The sequence below is a fragment of the Capra hircus genome, chromosome 14 (genome assembly GCF_001704415.2).
Source record: "Capra hircus breed San Clemente chromosome 14, ASM170441v1, whole genome shotgun sequence".
Taxonomy (NCBI): Eukaryota; Metazoa; Chordata; class Mammalia; order Artiodactyla; family Bovidae; genus Capra; species Capra hircus.
Genome location: NC_030821.1, coordinates 66,414,453 through 66,440,082, shown reverse-complemented (window position 1 = coordinate 66,440,082; position 25,630 = coordinate 66,414,453). Strand labels below are relative to the sequence as shown.

The following is a 25,630-nucleotide window of genomic DNA, read 5'->3' as shown; positions in this document are numbered from 1 at the left end:
TCTAGTCCCCTTCCTAGAGGTACAGAGACCTCAGCACAGCCACAGACAAATTTTAGGCAACCTTCTCCTCCTTTCCTCATCACATTGGAGACGACAGGTTATAATTGTGCAGTTTGATTTGAAAATAAAAACTGTAGTGGCCACCTTTGAAATCCCATGTTCTAAATATCCATATTGCATTTATACTTTTATTTAGAAAGCCTTATTAAGGTTATTTAGAATTTTAAAGAAAAAGTATTGTAATAAAATTGTGCCTTCATGTCCTTAGGTGCATTCATTTGATGGTACCAAGGAAGCAGCAGCTGCTTTGATGGACTTGGGTCTCTATATAGGGTTTAATGGTTGGTAGGTCCTTAAGTGCTTTTATTTTTTTTTAACTTTTATATTAAGCAGATTCCTTAAATTGTTATAGTGAAATGCTGATAAAGATTTAAATTTGTTTTATTAAAATTTGTGTGTTGGATTGATCTTGGTCTGTGCATTTTAGTAATAAATGTAAGAAATTAAATACTATGTTACTATTCCAAATTAAAGCTCAAAAATTATAAACTGCTGTCCTGTGTTCCAGTGATGGAAGACAATTTTCTGCTGAGGTCAGCAGCTAGCTTTCTCTAGCAATGCAGTTTATTTTCGGATCATTTTATCCCTTTAAAACATGTATGTGTTCCCAGCGTTGCATATACATATACATAAGTGATATCCATCTATGAGGGAAAGGTCACACTATGACAGTCGTCTTCCGTCTCTGTAGGCCAAGAAACGGAGGCACAGAGAAGTTAGGATACAGGTGTAAAGTTACTCAGTGTGAGAACTTTATGCTCTTCCTCACTTGGTGACCTTCCTGCTTTTATACACACTTAAACCTCAGGCACCCAACCCCGTCCACTAGCATGCTGGGTCCCTGGGCTCAATTTCTTCCAAATGAGTTTTTTAATTTGGCGAGTTTTTACCAGTGTCTTTTCTCAGGATATCAGTGTAGCTCAGTAAATAAATTGCGAAATAGTAAGACTTCCTTCCCCTCTTCAGTGTTTTAGTTCATTATTTTTATTTTTTTTACTAAATTCCATTTTTGAGAATAGAAACATGAAATTATTTGCTCTAGAATTAAGACCTAAGTAAATGTCCTAGATGCTTCTTTTATATTTTAATCAATGATTTAATTAATTATATAGTACATTACAGGTGGCTCAGTAGTAAAGAATCCTGCTGCTAAGCAGGAGATAAGGGTTTGATCCCTGGGTCAGAAAGATGCCCTGGAGAAGGGAGTGGCAACCCATTCCAGTATTCTTGCCAGAAGAATCCCATGGACAGAGGAGCCTGGCAGGCTACAGTCCATGGTGTCGCAGGGTCAGACACAACAGCAGCAGCAGCACCCTTAAATGAAATTGTGGGTCAACATGCCCAGTTCTGGCCTGTCCCACAAGGAGCTTCCAGGAACAATCTCCATTCAGAGAGCTGGCAGTAAAATAGTCCTATTTACACAAGAGCAGAGGAAACCCAGCATGGGCAATCCAGGCTTCCTTAAACATAACCAGGGGACCGTCAGATAAATGAGGTGAACCAGCAGAAAGAAAGAGAGCTAGATAAACAGAAAAATTAACATTAGAGGAAACTATTTAGGGAAAGGCACTTTAAAAGAGATCCTATAAAGATTTGAGATGTTGCATCTATAAAATATTTACAGAATGCTACAGGAAAAATATAAAAGAGCGAGCTTCTTAAAGATTAAAAAAACTTTAAAACTTTTAATTTTTGAAAAAGATTAAAAATTAATAGCACCACTGGAGGAAGCTAGGGAATCTACACACTTAAAAGATTTTTTTATTTACCTCTACCACTGAGTACCTAGTAGACAGAAATTTTCTCTTTATACAGGTATTCTAGCTAATAAATGACAGGCTGATGGAATTATAGTATCATCATTTTGCAACTCCTTATGAACTAATCAGTCTAGGCATTGGGCATCCACATCTGACTTAAAGGACAACTAGATATTATGTGCTTCTGGACAGAAGATCATACATACTACTGCCTATGAAAATCTTGCAAAAAAAATAAAATTCAACTTGAATCCGATCAAGATTCTGGATTGCACTTTAGAGCTCCTTGAAGAAATGCAGAGGATGCAGGACCCCGCTAAAAGACAATGCACAGATGAAATCAGGACGGGGAGATTTTCAGGGCAAATAACTGGATGTCTTCAACATATTTTATGGGGATAAAAGAGATGCAGGAGAACTTAATAGGTTAAGAAATTTAGAACACTGATGACCAGCTGTAATATTTGTCCCTCATTTGAACCCTAGGTCAAACAAAAGGAGTAGGTATGACAATTTGAATACTAGACTTTCTTAGACGTAACAGTATTGTTTTTTAAAAAGTCCTTATGCTTAGAGATGTGTTAAAATGTTGAATCCATACTACATTTGGACTTTCCTTATTAGTAGGGATAAGTGGATGCACAAGATCAATCAGGAATTGATAACTGATGGGGCTAAATAAATACAGGCGGAGAGTTCTATATATTCTAGTTGTGTATCTATTTGAAACTCCATAAATAGTTATAACAGGTCTTGAAATAAAAAGTGCAACATACAATATTCGTCATCACATTATATAGCAAACCTTCCCAAAACTCATTGGCATATTACGTTAAACTTTAACACTCATGGGTCTGAATCGGGTGAGGTTTAATTGATAATGTGAGCTCTCTGCCACAGGGTACATGTTGGGTTCAGATCTTCACCCTGTGTTTTCATTCCGGACGCGTAGGCACCTAGGTAACAGCTACTTAGTGCATACTAATCTCAGAAGATCCTGAGTGCCACTGTAAATCACAAAAGTGCATTCCAAGCCTCTGGCTGTATCATCCCGTTGGTCAAAGCAAGTCTTGAGGTCATGGCCAGATTCAGGTTCCTTCTTCCTACTAAGAAATCATGGCAAAGGTCCAGATACATAATTCTGTCAGAGAGAGAATTGGGACCAATATCCAGTCTGTCTCAGAGTCAGAAAATGAAAATTAACCCCCCAGAAAAAGAGGTATGAAAGAAGCAGGGCCTAGGAGATCAATTCAGGAGTCCTAAACTTAACTAAAGAAAGCCCCACAGGGAAGAGAGAAAATGAAAGAGGAAACGTTTTTCCATATTTTCCCTGAGTTAGGCATGGGGGAAAATCTCAATCAGAAGGTTCCAACTGCCTAAATGGATGAAAAAGTTTCATGCCCGAACACATTATCAAGTTTCAGAATGTCTAGAGTAATGGAAGATCGTACAAGTTTCCAGATTTGGGAGGGTGAGGAATGAGGGGTGCAGTGCAAAATCTTTAAAAGATTAACATAGACTGTTATAGAAAGTTACAGAAAGTTATGGGATAATCAACTGATAAACAAAAAATTTCATCCCTCCCCCACCCCCCCCACCCCAAAAAAGAGTTCATCCCCCGAAGTCAGATCTGCTTGGAACAGATCTTAATCTGGATTCTATAAGGACAGGATGTGCAAACACTTTTCTAAAGTACACTTCCATTGTAGCCAACCAAAGTTTTCCTTCAGGATTTTGGGTTAGTTTTGTAATCTGTTTTAGACAAGTTTATAGTCTGAGTGAACTCCGGGAGTTGGTGATGAACAGGGAGGCCTGGTGTGCTGTAATTCATGGGGTCGTAAAGAGTTGGACATGACTGAGCGACTGAACTGAACTGATAGTATGAAAAAGTTGTTATTCATTAAATACACTTATATATGAGTAATTTTTCTTTTTAAAGCTCACTGAAAACTGAAGCTAATTTAGAAGTTCTAAAGTCAATACCTAGTGAAAAATTAATGATTGAGACTGGTAAGTATGCTTTTAGAACTTAATTTTCATATTAAACCATACCCCCAAGAGTTAGAGAAAAGTAATAACAAATATTTTATTTTGAAAAGCATGCTCAAACCTCAGCAGTTGTCAGAAAGTCTTTGGGGAGTTGTAATGGAAAAATATTCATGCAAGCGATTTTTTCAATTTAGAAGCTTGACTAAGCCTAAGCATTTAAAAATGAAATGTGAGATTATGTGGTAACTAAGGAGGTATTTTATTAAACAAGAATGAGTTCAAAAACTATTTGAGTTTTTTTTATACAATGGCTTAATTGTACAATACTTTTAAAGTAATTCAAACATTTAAATCAAATTGGGTTTAAGAATTTTAGAGATTAATCTGTTGCCTCAAAATACAAAGTTCAGAGCTAAAAATTCTGTCTATAGCCTGAACTTGAGGTTCTTCTTATACACATGGAGTTTTTAAATAAAGTCAAGACAGTCATTCTGAAGAAATCAGGAATATTTCCTTAGGGAAGTTATGAAAATTATTAATGGTTGTAAAATGTGTATTTTAATTCTTTATTAGAGAGTTGGGTAAGTAAATAATCCCAGTATTCAAAGCACAGCTGGGGACTTCCCTGGCAGTCCAGTGGTTTAAGACTCCATGCTTCCAGTGCAGGGGGCATGGGTTTGATCCCTGGTCAGGGAACTAAGATCCTGCATGTCACACTGTGCAGCCAAAAAAAAAAAAAAGCCACTGTTTTACATTCAGTGGAGGCAAAAAAAGTTTTAACTTAAACGTTTTCATGTTACTACTGTATTTTGTTTTAGCTTTAGATCATTTTTTTTAAAGCATATTGTTAGTGGGGGAAAAGAGGAACTAAAGGTTTTAAAAGAATTTGTACAGTTCAAGATTTTATCTTGTACTTTTCTTAAAGCTGTTTTCTGTTGCCTTTTACCATTTAAGCTGAATCATGGCTTATATAATAGTTTGATAATATTCACTAAAAAACATATAATTTAAAAAGGTAAATATCTTTGAGAATCTTTCTTTGCTTACCTTTAGATGCACCTTGGTGTGGAGTCAAAAGTACACATGCTGGATCAAAATATATAAAAACTTCATTTCCTACCAAAAAAAAGTGGGAAAACGGGCACTGTTTGAAAGACAGAAATGAACCCTGCCACATAATGTAAGTATCTTGTTTTCATGGCCTTCAGAATATTAAAGTCAATCACCAATATTGTTTACAAAATGAATTCAAGGGACAGAATTAAAGTTGGGTGAAATCCAAATGAAGTTATCAAAGACCATTTTAATGCAGTGACTTGGAGGAATTTGTATCAGCTTTTTTTTTTTTTTTAATACCCTCTCAACCCAAAGTGGTTTTATTATAGCAGTAAGAACTTTAAGTGGTTCTGGTCATTTGTCATTTTGTAGGGAGGGGGAAAGCTCTTAAAGCTGTCCATAGATAGAATCACCTTACCTGGCTTAAGTTCAGTTATCTTGCAGGTTTCCTGCTGATGGTTATACAATCTTAGCAGGAAACCCAAATGATTTCACAGCTTGAATAAACCTAAGAAATAACACTGTTCTTTAAGCCTCTGAAAGTGAAAGCGAAAGTGAAGTTGCTCGGTTGCATCCGACTCTTTGCGACCCCATGGACTGTAGCCTATCAGGCTCCTCCATCCATGGGCTTTTCCAGGCAAAAGTGCTGGAGTGGGGTGCCATTTCTTTCTCCAGGGATCTTCCCAACCCAGGAATCAAACCCAGGCCTCCCACATTGCAGGCAGACACTTTACCGTCTGAGCCACCAGGGAAGCCCTAAACAAAAGGATTTCCTTTTTCCAACTGAAAAAAAAGTACAGAACTTTATAGAATTTTATTTCCTTGGGAAAATAAACATTTGCAAACTGAAAAATATTAGACTATATTTCAGAAATAAACTTTCCTCTGGTCTAATGCTAAATACTAATTACTAATAAAGCATCTATTAACAGTTTTATGTTTTAATTATTTGAAGAGTCCCCCCACCCCCCTGCCACACACACACACACACACACACACACACACACACACTTTAGATTGTAAATTCCATGAAATACATTCTGGAGCTCTTGTCAAGTATCAGGGGAGATACAGGTTACTGAGGCCACATGAAAGAATGAAGACCGTTCCCATCCTCACCCGACCAGATAAGTAGGTACCACTGTGCCAGGCACTTTGGGTAAGGCATTAAACAAGTCTGACAAAGATCCTCCTGGAGCAAACAAGCAGACAGTAAGTATAATCGAAGACAGCAGTGCTGTTATAGGGGTAGGAACATACACAGGACAGAGCAGCTGCCTGCCCTGTGGGGAAATAGAGTGCTTAACTCAAGTGGCATTTCACCTGTTTATACTAAGCTGGACTGCGAGTTAGACCAGACCGAGATAAACACACACCTTGAGCAAAGGCAGGCTGGAAGAGCTGGGAACTGTGACCGCAGTGTGGCAGAAAGTAGGATGCTCAGTAAGTGATAGGGAGGATAGGCCAGAGAGCGTGGCCCGAGTGCTACCATCTGTGGTTTAGGTTTTACCAGGACCCAGAGGATTTTAAGCAGGAAAGCTATTGAACTGGTATCAATCAATCCGTGTGGAGAAAAGACTGGAAGGGAGACTGGTGGCAGGAATCATACTGATTTCTCAGTATTATGTATTAATTTCCAATTCCAAGTAGTTAATAGAAGAAAACTCTGTAATTTGCTAAGAAAACTGGGTCTTTAGTGTCACTTTAAATGGTAATAGATTTACTTTTAGCATACTTTGTCAGATAAAAATTTCATAGTCACTTCATTTCATATATGTTAAACAAAGCATTTGTCACTATTATAGAACTATCTCTGTCTCTGATTCCTCTAGGTGTTCATATTTTAAAAACCCATAAAGGGAAACAAAAAGCTTAAGACAAAGAATATTTAAATGTTTAATTCAACTGAATTTTCTAATTCATGCATAAGAAATATTCTGTCTACATGCAATACTGCTAGAAAACACTACTGATAATTACCATCGTTCTAGGCAAAGAAAGTGGAAGACTGGCACCTTTCTGTTGCGGGGCAAAACCTACAGGAAGAGAAAGCACCCCTCTCCCCACCCCCCACGCCCGTAACCACACACTTCCAAGTAACACGTTCTTAACTTCCTCTGCTGTCACTGTGCTGGTGATGATGCGGCAGTTCGTTGCTGCCCTTGACAACTAGTTCTCTAAGCAATGGCTTTCAAACTCTGACTGCTATCCCCACAATACCACACTGTGTGACTTGGTACATATTTGCATATATAAATATAACCTGAACAAAAATGGAACTCTATCCCTTGCAAATGTACTTTTAATTTTTTAAAAGTTCATCATGACCCACTAATGTGTAATGAGCCCCAATTTAAAAGGACTCTTCATTTCCACTGGCCAGTTCCACAACTGTGGGACACATAATATGGGCTGGCTTTATAATTTACTTGAACCTGGTTCCTGGCTCTAGTTAATGCAAGATTGTCCCAGAAATTTATCTCTAATTGCTTTGTTTTAAATATCCTAGCAGGTAAACTTTTCTGTGAACACTGCTGAAAACTAATATATACTGTTGGTAGGCTTTTTATGCTAAAGATGCTAAAACAGTGTCTTTTCATCTATGTGGAAAAAGATAAATATCTTAAAAACAGAGTATGTACTTAGAAGTTTAACCATCTATTTTTGTTTTGTTTCAGTCAAATACTGGAGATAATGTCAGCAGTAAGAGATGAAGATCCACTGGAACTAGCCAATACACTATATAACAACACTATTAAAGTATTTTTTCCTGATATGTAATTGATATGTATCTCCCATTTTCCCACCATGTATATAAAATTTCATGATTCAATAAAGGAATTCGCTGGAAGTTGTCTAAAGAGGTATCATATCACTGCATACCACCCATGAAGTCAGATCAGAATTTTTTAAAATCACTTAATGTTTTGGTTTAAAATAGTGAAAAACCCCCAAAGTATTTCATTTTGTATTTCTTTAAAAGTTCAAAAGGACAATGCTGCAGACACAGAATGGCTAATAAATATACTGATTTTTACATCAAAATTAAAACCATTAGCACATCCTGGTTTATACCAAAGTTAGTTGATATAAATAAGCCTACTTCTCAACTCTCAGTCTCTGATCTGAATCATTACTTTCAAACTCAGCTCAACTACAGTGCTAATCTCAAGTGTCAAAAAAGTCTCAGTCACTTTTGACAGCCTATTTTCCGCTTAATTGCAAAATACTCTACATACATATAGAATTTATCCTCTGGTCATGTTTTATTTCCTTGATTTAACATAGTTTCCCCTGATTTGCATTTTTATTCTCTCACACCCATTTTAAAGAAAAACTAGGGTCCAGAGTTGGATACATCACAGACTTTCATTGAGGAATCTTTGGCACAGTTGACGCACCATATTATTACATCTATTAAAAAGTTATTTGTTCAAATTTGTCATAAAAATGTGAAAACATTTTATTCTATGTACAATAATGTACACAAATTTAAATAGGTCACCAAAGAGACCAGAAGTAATTAAAGAGGTATATTTACAGTAGCACATCACAGTAAACGGAAAACCATTCACAGATTCGATTCAACATTGATACTGTTTTTGTGCTTGGTTACACACTGAAGTGAAGCAGATTACTCCATTTTGCATGAACTGAATTTTAAACAAATACCTCAATGATCAGTCAATGCTATTTTAATCAGTATCGTCATTAATCAGTTCTTCAGCTGCTGTGCCTGTGTGCTGAATCACTCCATTTCTTTCTCTTTGAGCGTCATCATCACAATCTGTACTGTCATCTTCATTCAATTCCCTGTCAGATTCAGCAGCAGCTTCTCTTACAGCTTCCTCTGGATTTTCATTGGGTGCAATAAATCCATTGTTGTTAGATGTATTTGTGTTATCCTTGATATCATCTTCAATGTACACTTTTTGATGGCACATTGGACAAGTATCTTGAATGTACAGCCATTTCCGAAGGCAAAGTGCATGGAAATAATGATTACACGGTGTGATACGAGCAGATGTTGTAAACTCATGGTAGCAGATTGCACATACGTCATCTATTTCTTGTAGGCGGCTCCCCTTTATTTCAGGAAGTGAATTAATTTTTTTTACAGCAGTTCTACGATTCATGAATGTCTTCCAGCCATTTTTCGCTTGTAAGTAGATGTTAAAATAGGCATGTAAGCACATCATACAAGCCCGGATTTTACTTCCTGACTCAAACATCATAGTATAAGCCCCATTTCCAAACATTACTACTCCAAATATAAATTCAATAATATTGCCTGTTGAACGGACATAGTAGACATAATCATCAAGCTTTTCCCAGAGGACATTATAGTAGCCATCAATCATGAATAACGTATAAACAGTGAGAGAAACTATTACTTTTAAGCAGAGTTCCACACAAAAGGCTGTAACTGCAAATAACCATGTATTTAGTGCATAGTGATGCCAAAGAACATAACTGAGTATGACAGGAAGAATAAACAGGCAAGCAGAAACAAAGAGCACAGGAAAATGTCTACGAAAAGATGACACATGAGAGGCACTGAGCGACATTAGTACGGGATCTGTCATTCCATGGATGAAATGCAGGACTGCTGTTAATAAAAGGCACATGTTTCTGCTTAAGCGGATAAGTCTCTCTTCTGGTCTTAGCCCACTTAAACCAGTCTGAAGAGCCAAAATGAAAAATAAAACAGGTGCTACAAAGCCCAGTCGCCGATCGTCTTCTTCAGTTGATCCAATGAAGGCCAATATTCCAAGACCCAAATAATGGGCTACTGAGGAAATTACAGCACTCATGCCCAGCACAGTGAGTGTAGAGTCACATCCACTAATTATAAGGTTGCAAATGAGGTCCCAAAAATCATCCCAAGAGAGAAAGAAGGAAGCTGTTTCATTGGCCATTCTTAAAATGTATATTAATACTGTAGCCTGAGCTGTAATTCTTGTTAGCCAGAAGACTCGCAGGACATCTGGGAAACGAATCCTCTTCCATGTGTCCTCCATTAATAACTGTAATCCATAAATTCGATACATGTGCCTCACTAAAAGATAAACATATCTGGTGGAATAATAAAACCACTTAAGTTTCACTGCCAAGACAAGCACTGTATTTAATGTGAGAATCAAGGAAGAAGTAAAAACTAAAGTCTCTCGGATGTGTAACGGTAGTTCTGTGATTAAGCCTATTACAGGAACCAAGAGATCCAAAATAATTAACTGTGAATAGATGGAATGAATTTGGAGTAGTGTGATGTATCCAATTCCAAATGTTAGCTGTAGAACAATGAGTGCCATCCACAGCGAGGGCCCTTTTCGAGGAAGCAGCTCAATTCCAAAAGCTGATGTGTTGTAGGCACCATAGAAGTCAATGTGCAAAGCAGCATAATAATTTACCAACACTGAAGTCGCAGCTAATAGAAAGGCTGAGCTGTACATGTAAAACTTGAAAAGCGATCGCTGTGACAAGATCAGGACAATACTGGATACAAATATACCTAAAAAAAAAAGAGAAAGAAGTCATTCGAATGGAACTTTGTTAAAGAATGTTTTTCCACTAAGTTATGATATTCTTCCTTTAATAAGTATGAACGTTTTCAAACTGATGAACATTATGCCTCAAGACAATTTAAGCTTAAAGGCCAGTAAGTGTTATATAAAATCAGAGTTCAACAGGACAGATCAAACACATCCTTAAAATTTTACCCTTTATTTTCTAATTTTCAGAGTAATTCAAGTAGCATTATATCTCCAGAAACCAAATTACTAAAATATTTCCAAGAGATTATTGTGCTATACACAGTTTAACAAGCTTTAAACTTGAAAGAATGTATAATTTCAAAATTATTCAAAAAGTTTTCTTAGATACACCTGTCATTTAAAAGTGGACATTTAATTTCCAAATACATGGGATTTTGTTTAAAGTATCTTTAATATTAATATTTCATCTTGATACCAAAGCATTTAAATGCTTTCTTCTCTGAAATTACCCTCCATGTTTTTTCCTCTTTACCTTTATTGAGGCTTTCAGTGGGTAGGTGGAAGGTCTGTCCTGGTAAATGTCACACTGCACTTGAAAATATGTGGATTATTTTCAAATATCCCTCTATACTGATTTCTAACATAATTCCACAGTGATAAGAGAACAGACTCTATATGATCTCAATATCTTTGGACCATGAAATTTTTGCACCTTGTTTTATGCCCCTGGATATGTTCCAGTGTCTCCTAGTTTACAGTCTATGGGAACTTAATAGAATTTTATCCTATTGTAGTGTGAAAACTGTATAAATCTGAATTATGTTGAATTGGTTCACAGTGCTTTTCAGGTCTATTATATCCTACTTCTCTGTATACTAATTCTATTAATTTTTGAGAGTTTGATATTGAAACTCCAACTAAAAATCTTAATTTATCTACTTAAAAATTAATTGTAATATATAATTGAACTATATATAACCTTGTTTTCTATTTTCCTAGTCTCTTGTATATGTGTTATCATACTTTGATAATGTAAAAAATTTTGAAGAAAACCTTAAAAAATAGTTAAGATAACTTCATTACAAAAACACTAAACATAAGCAAAATGGACAACATTTGTTCCTATTAAATCTGAGATTTTTTCTTAAAGTGTTCTTTAGGATGCCAAGTTTAAGTTTTACATTTATAGTTACCCCTATTTCCTCCTTTTACTCATACTGTGAACTCCTGCTGGCTCTTATTTTTCCTGCTGCTTGAATTTGGGAATTCTCCCTTGGATCCAAGTTCACTTTTTTTCTGTACATACTTTCCTACAGATACCAAACATGTCCTCCATGTTTCCTTTCTCCTTATGTTTGAATCTTTTTCTTCAAATGTGTGTGTGTACCAAGTTGCTTCAGTCATGTCCAACTCTTTGTGACCCCACAGACTGTAGCCCACCAGGCTCCTCTGTCCCTGGGATTCTCCAGGCCAGAATACTGGAGTGGGTTGCCATACCCTCCTCCAGCAGATCTTCCTGATCCAGGGATCAAACCCTTGCATTGGCAGGTAGGTTTATTGTTTCTTGTTTTTTGTTTTTTTTTAACCACTAGCTCCACCTGGGAAGCTCTTTCTTCAAACAGTCATCCTTCTGATTCTTCAAACTAAAATAGCATTCAGAAAACCAAAACGTATTTTAGTAAGTTCTCCCCATCTCCCACACTATAAGCACCAATATACGGTCTCATATGCATCCAGCACCTTCTTTCTTGGTGCTCTGACAAATTTTTACGTGAGATCACAATAAACATTATTATCCAAGGTTTCAATTATGGAAACCACATCCAAATATTCATCTATTTCTACTTCTGCACTGAACTACAATACTCAGAATTTCTAAAACCTACAGCTAAACTGACCTCAAACAGCTCTTCCTTTCGATTTCCAATTTCAGTCAGAGATTACCATTATTATTCTTTTAACGGTACCTCTAGACCCCCATCCAGAGAAGGCGATGGCACTCCACTCCAGTATTCTTGCCTGGAAAATCCCATGGATGGAGGAGCCTGGTAGGCTGCAGTCCATGGGGTCGCGAACAGTTGGATACGACTGAGCGACTTCATGTTCACTTTTCACTTCCATGCATTGGAGAAGGAAATCGCAACCCACTCCAGTGTTCTTGCCTGGAGAATCCCAGGGATAGGGGAGCCTGGTGGGCTGCCACCTATGGGGTCGTATAGAGTCGGACACGACTGAAGAGACTTAGCAGCAGATCCCCATTCTCAAACTCTGACAGTCAGTGACAAATTCTACTAATACCTATACCTATACCTCCCCTTTCCTCAGTGACACCCATCTATTAGTCTATCTCAAAAACTCTGATTCAAATTCATCTACAAGCCACCAAACTGCCTTTCTTCATGTCTGTCCTCAAAATACTGCAGCAGCTCTGATATTACTGATTAAAATCCACAGGTCTTGTTCTAACATTCGACCCAATTTGCTTTAAAGTAACAATAATATTCCTCTTCACACACGAACCCCACACTCCAGATTTCTTTCTTAAACACACCCCTTCTTCTCTGCCGTAATTACAGCTGTATTTACATTCTTCTCTTTGCTTGGCAGAATGGCCCCATCAACTTCCCAAATCCCTGACTGTCCAAATCCTACCCATCCTACAGACACTCAGACATTACTTGATACTGTAGTTTATAATTGTGTGTGTGTGCTCACTCACTCATGTCTGACTCTTTGTGACCCCATGGACTGTAGCCCGCCAGGCTCCTTTGTCCATGAGGATTCTCCAGGCAAGAATACTGGAGTGGGTTGCTATGCCCTTCTCCAGGGGATCTTCCCAAGCCAGCTATAGAACCCAGATCTCCCACGTTGCAGGTGGATTCTTTACCAGCTAAGCTACCAGGGAAGCCCCAGTTTATAATAACCTGACCCTATTATATAATATGTCCTTGATAGCAAGCAAGGATCTGAACTTTAATGTCTATGGATTCCAAAATATTTTGTAGAAAATAAAGTGCAATTAGTATTCACTAGGGAAATAAACATTCCTGAATTATATTTTGAATTCTGAATTATATTTTTAAAGGCATCCATGAAACACAGCCCACTTGAAAATTAAAAACTATGACAAGACAAAGCTGAGAAATCAAACCTTGGAGTACAGAAAAAGTGACAAACTCCAAATTAAATATCCATCTTCCCATGTAACTTCAGTATGTAACCAAGACCAATAATGCACATTACAATGGAGGCATTTCACAATCCACTGCAGTTAGAAACAAGAGCCAAGTTCCTCCAAATGATGACTGCCCACAAATTTTATTCTGTGCCAATCTGTCAGGTCATTTGTGAAAAAGAGAACAAAAGGAAACAATCACCTGGAAGATAAATACATCAACCTCCATGCGAGAACTACCTACCCGCTTTGCTGAGCAAGTGGGCCACTAATAATCTCCCAAAAAGCTGACAGCTGGGAATGGCTCTTTCAATAGAAAATGGGCTTTTTTTTTTGAACAGGATTAGAAACCCCCTTCCATGGAAGGTAACAGGAAATGGAATTTAATCAGCTGCCATATGCCATATGTAATCTTACTTTCTCTAAATAGAAAAGCAAAAGTCAGTAAATTTTTCCTGAGACAAAACTTAATCTAAAGTTAAGTCAAAACTAAACCAAAATAACTTCAGTTCTACTTTACGCCACTTTTTAAAAAGGGAGAGAGTTAAATAACTGTGAATTATTTTTAACTTGCTATTCACAAAGTGGTAAATTAATCTTTACCTGTCAATATTCATGAACTTTGCTATAACTTATAACCAGACTTTATTCTAATAGCTTTATCCCCACCACTAAAGCTTATTTTTACACACAGATTAAGGAATGATTTGGGTTTTTAGAAATTCTTCTGGATAAAAAGTGCCATTTTGCTTCGTGCAAATGTACCAAAAGAAAAAAAGAGAATATGACAGGCAAATAAGGCAGTGAGACTACAACTTCAAAGACTGGATATCTCCTCGTAAATAACAATCTTATACTACTCTTTCCTGATTAAAATCACTTCCCAAGATTTAATAATGACCAACATTTCCTGGTGGCTCAGTGATAAAGACTCCACCTGCCCGTACGAGAGATACTGGTTTGATCCCTGGATCAGGAAGCTTTCCTACTCCCTTGGAGTAGGAAATGGCAACCAGCTCCAGTATTCTGGCCTGGAAAATCCCACCGACAGAGGAGCCTGGTGGACTCCAGTCCACAGTCCATGGGGTCTCAAACAGTCAGACACAACTGAGCACATGCATGCCACCACAAACATTTGAGAATAGTATAAAATGATTTTAATTCCTACCCAAAGTTTGTATGCATAGGAGGTTCTTAAATTTTTCCTTTATACTCATGTTTCTGTGTATGGAATACAGAATCAGCTCTCACTTTCATGGGAAAAAAGTAAGTCAACTTTCCAAGTCTCTCAAGTACTCTTCCCTCTCAAGGCCTTTAGGAAGTGCTGTCAATAACACCAAAGTTTCGTTTCATTTTCCCAACTCCAGACATTCAACTCTTGATATTTAACCTGTAGGCCTAAGAAAATTTAGCTCTTAGACAGAAGTTTCCTTGTTAGGATTTAAGAGTGACCTGCAATAAGTGATCAAGGCTATATATAAATGCTGCTTTACAAGGAAAAATCACCTTGGGACAGTGACAAATAGAACTAACTAGCATCACAATTTAGGGATCTGGTTCTCCAGTAATTCAAGTTTTACTAAAGTGCTCAAGGCAGGAAAAGAGGCAGGAATCCAAGTCAATTCAGGCACTCTGAAGATATGTATGAACTCAATTCATGAAAGAGTTCAGGGCCTTTTCAATTTGGGTGAACAAACAAAACAAACAGACAAAAAAAAAAAAACAAACCACCCAAACAAAAAAAAACAAACCACCATGTACGTTATACAACAAAATGTTCAACTCTTATGTGTAAAGTCCATTCACACCCTTAACCTTTCTGGAAGTTTGGGACTAAAAACTGGAAGGAAATAATAATAATACAACTCTCCAAGTACCTTAAATACTTTTAATATATAACCTAAAGCAAGCTGTGGAAAAACATTTCAACACCTGACAGAATGAAGATGGACCAGCACTAAAATAAATGCTGTGACTGCCTTACTACTCCCGAGGGACACCTATACAATGAAATGCGGAGCAAACAAAACGGCCCGAAATGTTCATCTGCAGATGCACCTGACAAACTACAGCATAAGTTTTTTTCTATTAAACTTTAAAAAAAGATACTGTCTTTTATTGATAAGATAAATTGCTTTTAAATTTTAACAAGTATGTTTTTATTAAAAATATATGAACATGATTTTTTTTTAAGTCCAACCCCATAGGTAGTAAATGAAGAATTAACCAAATTTTGCATAAATAAACACACTCATGGATAAATACTTCTTTTTGCTTTTTACCCAGAGATCCCATTATAATAACGGAGTCTTTTTTAACCTTTTCAAAAAACTGCATTTCTGAATACTCAAAGAGGGCATCTTCTTACTTATTGACCATTCATGTTTCTTCCTCTGTGAAATGCCAGTTATCTTTTGCTCATTTATTTATGGAGCTGTTTTTCCTTGCTGAATATAGTCATTTAAAAAATATTCTGACTAGACTCTCTGCAGCTAGCTGTAATGCAAGCATCTTCTCCAGATGTAGGGCCGTTCTTTTCTCTTTCCGATGCTCCCTTTGATTAACAGAGATTTTTAATATCACTGAATTTATTATTTCATACACTTGCTTTTATATATTTTTAAAGAACTTTTTCCTTACTCTAAGATTAGAAAAAAAAGTTCTACATTTTCTTCTAACTTTCTAAAGTTCTGCTTTTCGCATTAAGATACTAATCTACTTTGAACTATTTATATACTGATGTGAGATAAGGTTCAATATAATTTTTTCCATATAAGTAACTAAATGGCCACAAATAGAATAGTCTAATTTACCTCAATTGTACTTCAATTCTACCTCTGAAACACATCAAGCTTCTCCACATACATAGGTGATCTGTTTCTGGGCTTTGAACTCTATGCTGTTTATTGGTCTATTTGTCCATCTCAGTGGTTCTCAACCAGGATCAGATTTTGCACCAATCATTTGGCCACAATCCTGCCACCCCCATCACCAAAGAATTATCCCTCCAAAATGTCAATGGTATCTGCTCAGACTCCCTAGGCTATCCCAATGCAGTCAATCATCATAATCGGTTCACTTTGTTTTTACAGTCACAGGTTTTCTGAGTTCCTTCTACAGCACCAAAAGTCAGTCACTTTTTTCAACAACTTCACTGCATAGCTGTAACTAGTACACATATACAATGAATAGATTCTCTTTCAACAGAGATTTAGATTAAGTTTTTGTTTTGTTATTACCAACAATGCTGCAACGAATATTCTTGCCCACATTTTCTGTAAAACTGTATCTTCAGGCCAAATATTCAGAACTAGAATTGTGAGTCAAAAGGTATAATGAATTTTAATTTCAGTTGACAGTGCCAAGTGGCTTTACATAGAAATAACAGCTTACCAAAACTGTTTAACATCATCTATTTCCCCATACCTTTGCAAAACTAGTTTTTATTCAAACTGAATTCTTTACCAATCTTGCAAGTAAAATTTTAACTGCATTTCTTTAATTATAAATGAGACTGAGTAATTTTTGTTTTGCTTATTGACCTTGTACATTTTATTTACTCTGATATGCTTATCCTGGGGCCTATTTTCCTCCGGGAGTAAATATTTTTCTTATTGGCAAAGTAAAACTCTTACTAGCACTTCAACTAAATATGACACAAATATTTCCCCCTTGGTGTGTCATTTAAAAAAAAAATCTTTGTAAAAAAGAATTTTGTCATCAAGAAGTATTTCACTTTTATGTATTCAAATTTATCAAAACTTCCTTTGTAATTTCTGGATTTCCTCTTATGTTTAGAAAGGCCTTTCCACGTCGATGAATTGTCATTATATGAGTAATACTATTAAAACAAACTCCTATGCTTGCATTTTCTGCCTTGGATTTAGATTTGCTAATTCAGCATTACACTGCACTGGGTTACATTTCATTTAGCACTTAACACCTCCTAAGAATAGCTTAATATTCTTAAAAATTATATATATTATGATATGATCTAATTTGGATCTCCAAAATGAGATGCTTTAAATCCTGACCTGCAGAATTCTCATATTAATTTGATAACAAATAAAAGCATAGTAGTAAAATAGTCTCTTATAGGAGAGTAGATTCTTTAGGCACTATAAATAAGACTGCATGCAGAAAAGACTTCCATCTTGACAATTCCACTTTAAGAAAAAGGTGAGATTGACAAATTTTGAGATTTATATTCAGTAGTACAGAGAGGTCTACAATTATTAAAAAATTAACCAGGGAGAAAATTGATTTCAACCATCTTTGGGTGTCTTTTAGACACAAACCTGTCACTCTGAATAACAAACAAGATGCTTCATTGTTTTGTTGTTCAGTTGCTAAGTCGTGACTAACTCTTTGCAACCCACCAGGCTCTCCTGTCCTTCAATGAATGGTCCTCAAATATTTAGGGCATTTATTTTTATTCAGGGTGAAATTTTTTCCCACCAAAGCCAGTTTTTAATGATTTTATTATTCTTACAAATATGATAATTATAATTACATTGTCATAATGTGAGGACTTCCTTTGGGGCTCAGATAGTAAAGAATCTGCCTACAATGCAGGAGACCTGGATTCAATCCCTGGGTCAGGAAGATCCCCTGGAGAAGGAATGGCAACCCACTCCAGTATTCTTGCCTGGAGAATCCCATGGGCAGAGGAGTCTGGCGGGCTATAGTCCATGGGGTCGCAAAGAGTTGGACATGACTGAGTGACTAACACATGCAATTTGAGGAGCAGTCAAGAGATAGACTTGGAAAATATTTTGTATTTTTCATAAAGTCTGACCCAGAGAACATTCTGAGATCAAAGTTTTCAAATAAACAGCACCAACATTTTGCTGATGACTTCCAAAAACCAAAATATCTGTAACACAGTAGTATGGTCTTAACTGAAGTATAAAAATTTTGTTTAAAAGTTATTAATGCCATGTTTACTAGTAGCTAACAATGACATGTTCCTTACTAGATTCCAGGTACTGTTATAGGAGCTTATACCCCGGGCTTCCCTGGTGGCTCAGAGGTTAAAGCGTCTGCCTCAAATGTGGGAGACCCGGGTTCGATCCCTGGGTCTGGAAGATCCCCTGGAGAAGGAAATGGTAACCCACTCCAGTATTCTTGCTCGGAGAATCCCATGGACGGAGAAGCCTGGTAGGCTACAGTCCATGGGGTCGCAAGAGTCGGACACGACTGAGTGACTACACACACACACCTATTGCCCTTGTCACTCTATAAGAAATACAGTATTATGGTTCATCTTCACAAAGGTAAAGAAAAGAAGCCCAAAGAAGGTAAGTAACCTGACAGACCTGTCAAATACTAACTTCCATGATTTGCTACAAAAATAAGAAGCATGGATATAGTACAAAGAAAATACCAGTTCAATGCTCCTGAATTACAAAAGAGTTAATCAAAGAAAATACTCGTTTAAGGTTCCCTAGCCTGACACTTCGGAGAAGGCAATGGCACCCCACCCCAGTACTCTTGCCTGGAAAATCCCAGGGACGGAGGAACCTGGTAGGCTGAAGTCCATGAGGTCACCGGGAGTCAGACACGACTGAGCAACTTCACGTTCACTTTTCACTTTCATGCACTGGAGAAGGAAATGGCAACCCACTCCAGTATTCTTGCCTGGAGAATCCTAGGGACGGCGGAGCCTGGTGGGCTGCCGTCTATGGGGTCGCACAGAGTCGGACATGACTGAAGTGACTTAGCACCAGCACCAGCAGCCTGAAGCTCAACCGTGAGCGTCCTACATTAAAGTACCTGGTCCCCAGGGGGCTCTCAGAGGTTCTGTAGTATACAGGCCAGAACATTCAAGGCATTGGCTACACTGCTGCCAGAATGACTTTGTGAATCCTCTCAAACCCAGTTTTGTGGGGTTTTTTTTGGCTCCTCCACCTTGGCCTCCTCTGGCCTCCTCTCAAAGCAGAAGTAGGGAAAGCCCCTCCTACGACCCTCAAGTCCATGTTACATTTGTTATTTACTGCCCAAAACAGAACTGCATAATTTCAAATTTCATGAAGTTCTCTAGGAGTCTGTTAGCTTCTACTCTCTAGCAAACTTTCTCTTCTATGGGGTTCAGGAACAGAAACGACCAATCTTCTCCATTTCTCAGTCTCCCCACTCCAGGAATCAGCACAGGTACTGACTGCAGGCATGTATGTTATCATGCCATCAATTAAGGTGGATGTGTGTGTGTGTTGGGGGGGTTGGCAGTCATGGGCTCAGCTGGGACCACCTTTCTACTTATGTAACGAGACAAGCAACTGCCTTATTATGATGAGGAACTTCTAAATGACAGGAAAAAAAAGGCTTTCCCATCAGGTTCCTGTTCTTATTAATTTCACTGTAACATTATTTAACTAATTTCATTTTTATCCCCCCCAACTATCAGGATTAAACAAAATATGTTAAGTACAAAACATTAAGGCTGCTAATTCTCTTTTCATATTGTGGAAGAAAGAATAAAGTAGCAACAGATGGCTTCTAACTCAGAAAGGTTTAGAAAAGATCTCACCATCCGCTCCTCCTCAGCAACACTTCAAAGGCACTACCTCACTAAAACCTGACACTCAGTTACCTCATCAACAAAATCTGCCACGTTTCAATTCCTTAAAAACTTAAACATAAATGCTTCTCACTCCAGCAACGCAAGAGAAAATGGGGAATGAAGTACACGATGCTTTTCACACTCCTCTCTTACACAACGAAGATACCGATTTTCATAGATCTCTCATCAGTTTCTAGCCACCTTTTTATAACCGTTCTCAATACCTTCTCCTCTATTCACGGAAAATTTCAGGACTCATTATTAAGTATCACCTTCTTCATGAAGGTCTTTGGCAAATCTCAAGGTTTGACTAACATTCTCTTTCGCGTGGATGTCATTCAGACGACAACACACGAATACTGCGCATTTTGGAAAGGGGGAAACTGAGGCCCAGGTCTTGGCACGACGAGCTCAAGGTCACACACGGCGAGATGGCAAAACGTAAGCAGAGGTGCTGTTTTTCCAAGGCTGTCGCATAGGACGCGGTGAGACAGGACACACTCCCCGAGAGAGCAGCAGGCACAGGGCCACATGCTCGCACATCGCTGCTTCCTCCCCACCCTCATTCAAGAGGCAAAAACCAACAGGAGGCTGACTCGCACGGAGGACCGCTCCGCTGTCAACTCCGAGACAAGTGTCATCTCCTCCCGTCCAGCCCACAAAGACGCCGCCCCCTCCCCAACTCGAGAGGGAAACGAAACTAGTCGACACACACACGCCCCCACCCCCCATCCACCTGCGCACGGCCGCCCTCCCCCTCCTGCACTTCTCGGCCCGCTGAGCCATCCCCGGACGAATCCTACCCCGTTCCCCTTACCAAGGAGCCGGAGGAAGATCTGGAGTCCGATGCAGAACCGGCTTTGGCAGGAATCGTAGTAGGAGTTGAAAATGGCGTCGATGATGTAAAGGCAGGGCACTCGGAGCGCCACTTCGAGCGCCGCCCAGACCTGCTGATGGGCCATCCGCACCTGCTGCTGCGGGGGCCCCACCGCCGCCATGAGCCGCTGGCACACCGGGGCTGGGCGGGCCGCGCGGGGCAGGGCCCGGGACGGCGGCCGGGGGCGGAGGCGAAGGCAGGCGACTCCGCCCCCGCCCTCCCTCTCGTGTCTCTCTCACGGCCCGCCCCGCCGCCTGCTCGCGTCTCTCGAGCTGGAGCAGGCGGCGGAGGCGGCGGCTGAGGCAGCGGCGGCGGCTCCCGGGAGGCCTCCGGGTGTCGGTGTTTCCGGCAGGCTACGGTCTGGCTCCTCCTCCCTCCACCGCCTCCCCCGCCCGCGGAGCCACCATCTTGACCTCGCCCGCCCGCCTCTGCCGTTGCTGCTGTTACCAGACCGGGAGGCCGCGCCCGCGGTCACGCGAGACCGCGGAGCCCGCGCGCCGACGCTCACGTCATAATCCGGCGCTAGGGGCGCTCCCCGTGCAGTCATCACGCTCGGCGTAGCAGACGTCCCTCTCGTTACCATGGTTTCCGCGCCTTTGCGGCTTTTGGCGCCACCCAGTGGCGCAACCTCTGTGTAGCCGCCTCTCCCCTAGAAGCATCGGGGTAGTGTGGGTTTCCCTGCTTCCACGGACCGGAATGACTAGTTGCTTTATTAGAGCCCATTAAACGTCCCATAAACATGATTCAGAGCTGCTGGGAGTTGGAAAGCCAAAAGGCGCCGCCCGCTAGAGCTACTTAACTCCACCGACAGGCCGGGTCTGAGCGGCCAACCTTCCGGCGAAGATGCCACCAGGCCGCCTGGGGTTCTGTTGGAGGAGTCGCTGCTTTCGGGTTATGGAGCAGACACTGTGGTTTGGGCAGGGTGTGGTAAGCGATACCGAGAAAAACATCCCTTTGCACTTTATCGTTGTGTCTCCTACCCGATTGGGCAGAACTGCGGACCCTAGTTGGGCACATTAGGATTTCAAGGGCAAGACCTCTGGCCTTGGTATTTGGGTCACATCTTTGAGGTAAGAATACCCAGGCAATCCCTTCTCAAGGCGGAAGAGACCATACTTTTTAATGTTTCTGTAGGGGATTAGAACGTAAGACTCCAGAATAAGACACTTTGACATGATTATTTTAAGCTGAAGACATTTGAGACACAGCAGGAACAAACAAAAATCTCTCCACCTCATAACTTCCCCCCTTCCATTTGCTTAAATAATCTTAATTTCGTGAAAGTCGCTCAGTTGTGTCGACTCTATGCTTGAATTCTCCAGGCCGGAGTACTGGAGTGGGTAGCCGTTCCCTTCTTCAGGGGATCATTCCCAACCCAGGGCTTGAACCCAGGTCTCCCACATTGCAGGACTATTTACCAGCCGAGCCACAAGGGAAGCTCTAAGAATAAGGGAGTGAGTATTCCTTCTCCAAGAGGATCTTCCTGATACAGGAATCAAACCGGAGTCTCCTGCATTGCAGGCGGATTCTTTACCAATTGAGCTATCAGGGAAGTCCTCTATTTGCCTAAAAATCAGACGTAAATTTCTATTGGTAAAGTTGTGTCCCGCTCCCTTACCAAGAGGGCAGCTCAGACTCAAACACCCTCAAACCTTATTAAACTAATCCTTATCTTCCATTAGTTTTCCCCAAATGTTTACCTTCCCAGAGTTTGCCATCCTTGAAAGCCTAAACCCCTTTTCCTTTTATCCATTTCTCTACAATACATTGTTCTTTGTTAAGATGCTGTATAAGCCCCAAACCGTAGCCACCTCTTTGAGTTATTTAACACTTAGCTTCTCCCAGGCGACTGTGCACCGCATGAGTAAATAAACTTTTTCTTTTGTTAATTAATTTTATCAGTTTAATTTCCAGGACCCGAGCCACAGAACCTAGGAAAAGACGTTTGTCTCTCTCCTACACTTTCTTATCCATGTTTTAACAGTTTCTGATTTAAATCTGATGCACATATTTTTATTAGTATAAGAATTTCTAATTAAAACTAAATACCACCTTGGGACCAGAACTTTAAGGGCGGTGGCACAGTTGTTCTTGTCTTACTCAGATACGACTTCAAGCAAGTCTCTTTAAACTCACTAGTTCTCACTTTCCCCATCTGTAAAAATGACGGTTTGAATAAGATCCTGGCAAGGACTTTAAAATACTACCTTAAAATTAATTTATGTGAGTGAGGTAGTTTTTAGAAAAATTTTAGGAATTTTTAAGATAAAAGATAAACTTTCAAAGAAATAGCTGCAATTCACTGAATCTAATCTCTCTGGCTTCTACATTGGTTTGAATGTTGCACAGCTCATGTATATAGTAAACTGAGTCTACTCAGAAAAACAATGTAGTGTCTATGTATTAATTACAATGTTAAAAAAAAATATGTTTCATTTGACATTAGTGGTTCAAAAGCCTTTAAGTAGCTCTAAAGAGCCCTTAGATGTCAAATGTATAAAACTTAATTTGAATTTTCAGTTTATATTTTCATCAGCCAAATCTTTGTTACATGCAACAGGAGCTGATTCTGGGCTATCTGAAGCAAAAGATTATTTTATTAGAGAATTGTTTTAATTATTTCCTCGAGATTTCAAGCTCCAAGGTCAAGCATATTGTATTATATATCTATACCCAGGGCTTCCCAGGGAGCACAGTGGTGAAGAATCTGCCTGCCAATGTAGGAGACACAAAAAATGCAGGTTCAATACCTGAGTGGAGAAGATCCCCTGGAGAAGGAAATTGCAACCCACTCCAATATTCTTGCCTGGAAAATCCCACGGACAGAGGAGCCTGGGGGGCTACAGTCCATGGCATTGCAAAAGAGTCAGACACCCTTCAGCATACACACAGACATCGGTACGGAAGCTGCATCAGAGGGTGGATACAAGCAGCTTCCTTAGTGGAAGAAAATATGAAACCAGCACTTAAATTTCCCACCCCCCTCCAATGTATTATGTTTTTTTTTCCTTTGAATGAAAGATGGGGATGCTGGTAGGAAGGGTAGGGATTGATAGCCCTCCCCAAAGGATAAATACATACCATAACTTTATCTCAGACCTTGGGAATTAATTAAAAAATAATCTCTGATCCTAAATTACTTTATAGTTTTTCTCATTACATTTCAGATACACTCATCAAGACCAGTGAATCCCATGGCCATGTGCTCACTGAAACACCACCTTTGCTGTAAAGCAGGTCCCTAAGTCAAAGGCAGTATTATGCAGGACACATTGATGGATCAAACACTTGGAAATCATTGGCTAAGTAGTCTGACCAACACCTTGTGGACAGGAAAGGCAAACTCATACCTGGAGACAGCAAGATTCTAGTCAGGGTCAATCACTGTCCTTCCAGGATAGGAGTCCAGTGTAATCTACTTGCTATTAAGCAGATGATGTTGTATGAGGTGCTCAGGGCTGAACATGAGGGAGTGGCCAGCGGGTGAGTGGAGGCCATGTTGTTGGCCTCTCACTAACCTGCATTCCTGGACATGACTATGTACATGAGCCCATTATGCCAGCACTGGGTTAGCTGGTGACATGGCTGCTGGTTAACTGGCCACGCCCATTTTCTTGGTTGATGAGTGCCTCTGCTGTGGTGGAGTCCCCAGTAGGCATTGTTATACAACCCAAAGCTCTTTACTCACATGCCCAATCCCATAGATGTCTCTGCTGCTTCTTCTCCAGGCTTCCTTGTCCCCTATCTTCTAATCTTTTTCATTCCAGGCCCCTAATCCCCTAGCCAATTTATTTGCCACTTGCCAGAAGGTCTAGTCTTACTTCAAGCCACACAAAATGGATGATCAGGAATACTACCCCAAACTCCCCTGCCATTTAACACTACTGAGTAGGGACTGTAGGGCAGCAAAAGTCTGTTTTTGTTTTAAACCCATATCGTAACAAACCAATCTGTGAACTTAGCTTGGGCTTTTTTGGCCTCCATCAGCTAGACAAAGAGCCTCTCAAGCAGCCTCAGTTGTGAGTCGTGGGAGGGACCCTGGTGCAAAAGTTCTAAGTGTGACATGGGAGCCTGGGCCGCCTGCTTGTGCACCTGTCTTTCCCTGGCCCTACTTCCCCACATCCTCAGGCCCAGTTCCTACTTGTCATCAGCCCCAGGTGTGCCATTTTCACCTTATGATGGATTGACTTGGTGGGTCTGACAAAACAGCTCATCACGGGCAACTTGGGCTATAGGGTCACTTAATGCCCCACGAAATGCTGTTCCTACCAAGGCCTATCAGCATGCAAGGAGCCATTTGTGAATGACATGGTCTCCACTGCAGATTCCTTGGCCTTGCTACAGAAACTAGAAGTCTACCTTGGGATTCTCCAATTGGAGTCTTGCCATAAACTATGACTGCTTTGCTTATCAGGTACCCCAGTCCTGTAGAAAATCTGTATCGAATGGCTCATGCATTAAGGCTCATGCATTAAATTACACTGCAGCCTGTACCTGCTCCAGAGCCTTTATGTGCTCTGCATCCCACTGAAAACTGGCAGCCTCCCAGTCACCCAGTGTATGAATCAGAGCAGTATTCCCAGGTTCTGAATTCCCACAAAGAAGGCTGGAGCTTGATGTGCTTCCTTGGTGGCAGAATAATTCTGATAAAATGAG

At 39.7% G+C, this 25,630-nt stretch overlaps 2 protein-coding genes across 3 annotated transcripts in view; one reads left to right on the top strand and one right to left on the bottom strand.

Annotated features, from left to right (window-relative positions):
• Positions 1–7,728, top strand: part of TATDN1 (TatD DNase domain containing 1) — a 30,835-nt gene extending 23,107 nt beyond the window's left edge. Inside the window, exons 9-12 of one of the 2 annotated variants that reach the window (XM_005688856.2) lie at positions 269–345; positions 3,760–3,830; positions 4,863–4,989; positions 7,544–7,728. In XM_005688856.2, coding sequence (XP_005688913.1) covers positions 269–345; positions 3,760–3,830; positions 4,863–4,989; positions 7,544–7,646 — 378 coding nt within the window. In that variant the 3' untranslated portion in view covers positions 7,647–7,728. Of the gene's footprint in view, positions 1–268; positions 346–3,759; positions 3,831–4,862; positions 4,990–7,543 lie in introns of those variants that run through there. The other variant, XM_013969090.2, reaches the window with a different exon arrangement.
• On the bottom strand, positions 8,108–21,428 carry RNF139 (ring finger protein 139). Its single transcript, XM_005688857.3, has 2 exons — positions 20,915–21,428; positions 8,108–10,377 (listed from the first exon to the last, which is right to left on the bottom strand). Exons 1-2 carry the CDS (start codon positions 21,093–21,095, stop codon positions 8,561–8,563), a joined length of 1,998 nt encoding a protein of 665 aa, XP_005688914.2. The 5' UTR covers positions 21,096–21,428; the 3' UTR covers positions 8,108–8,560.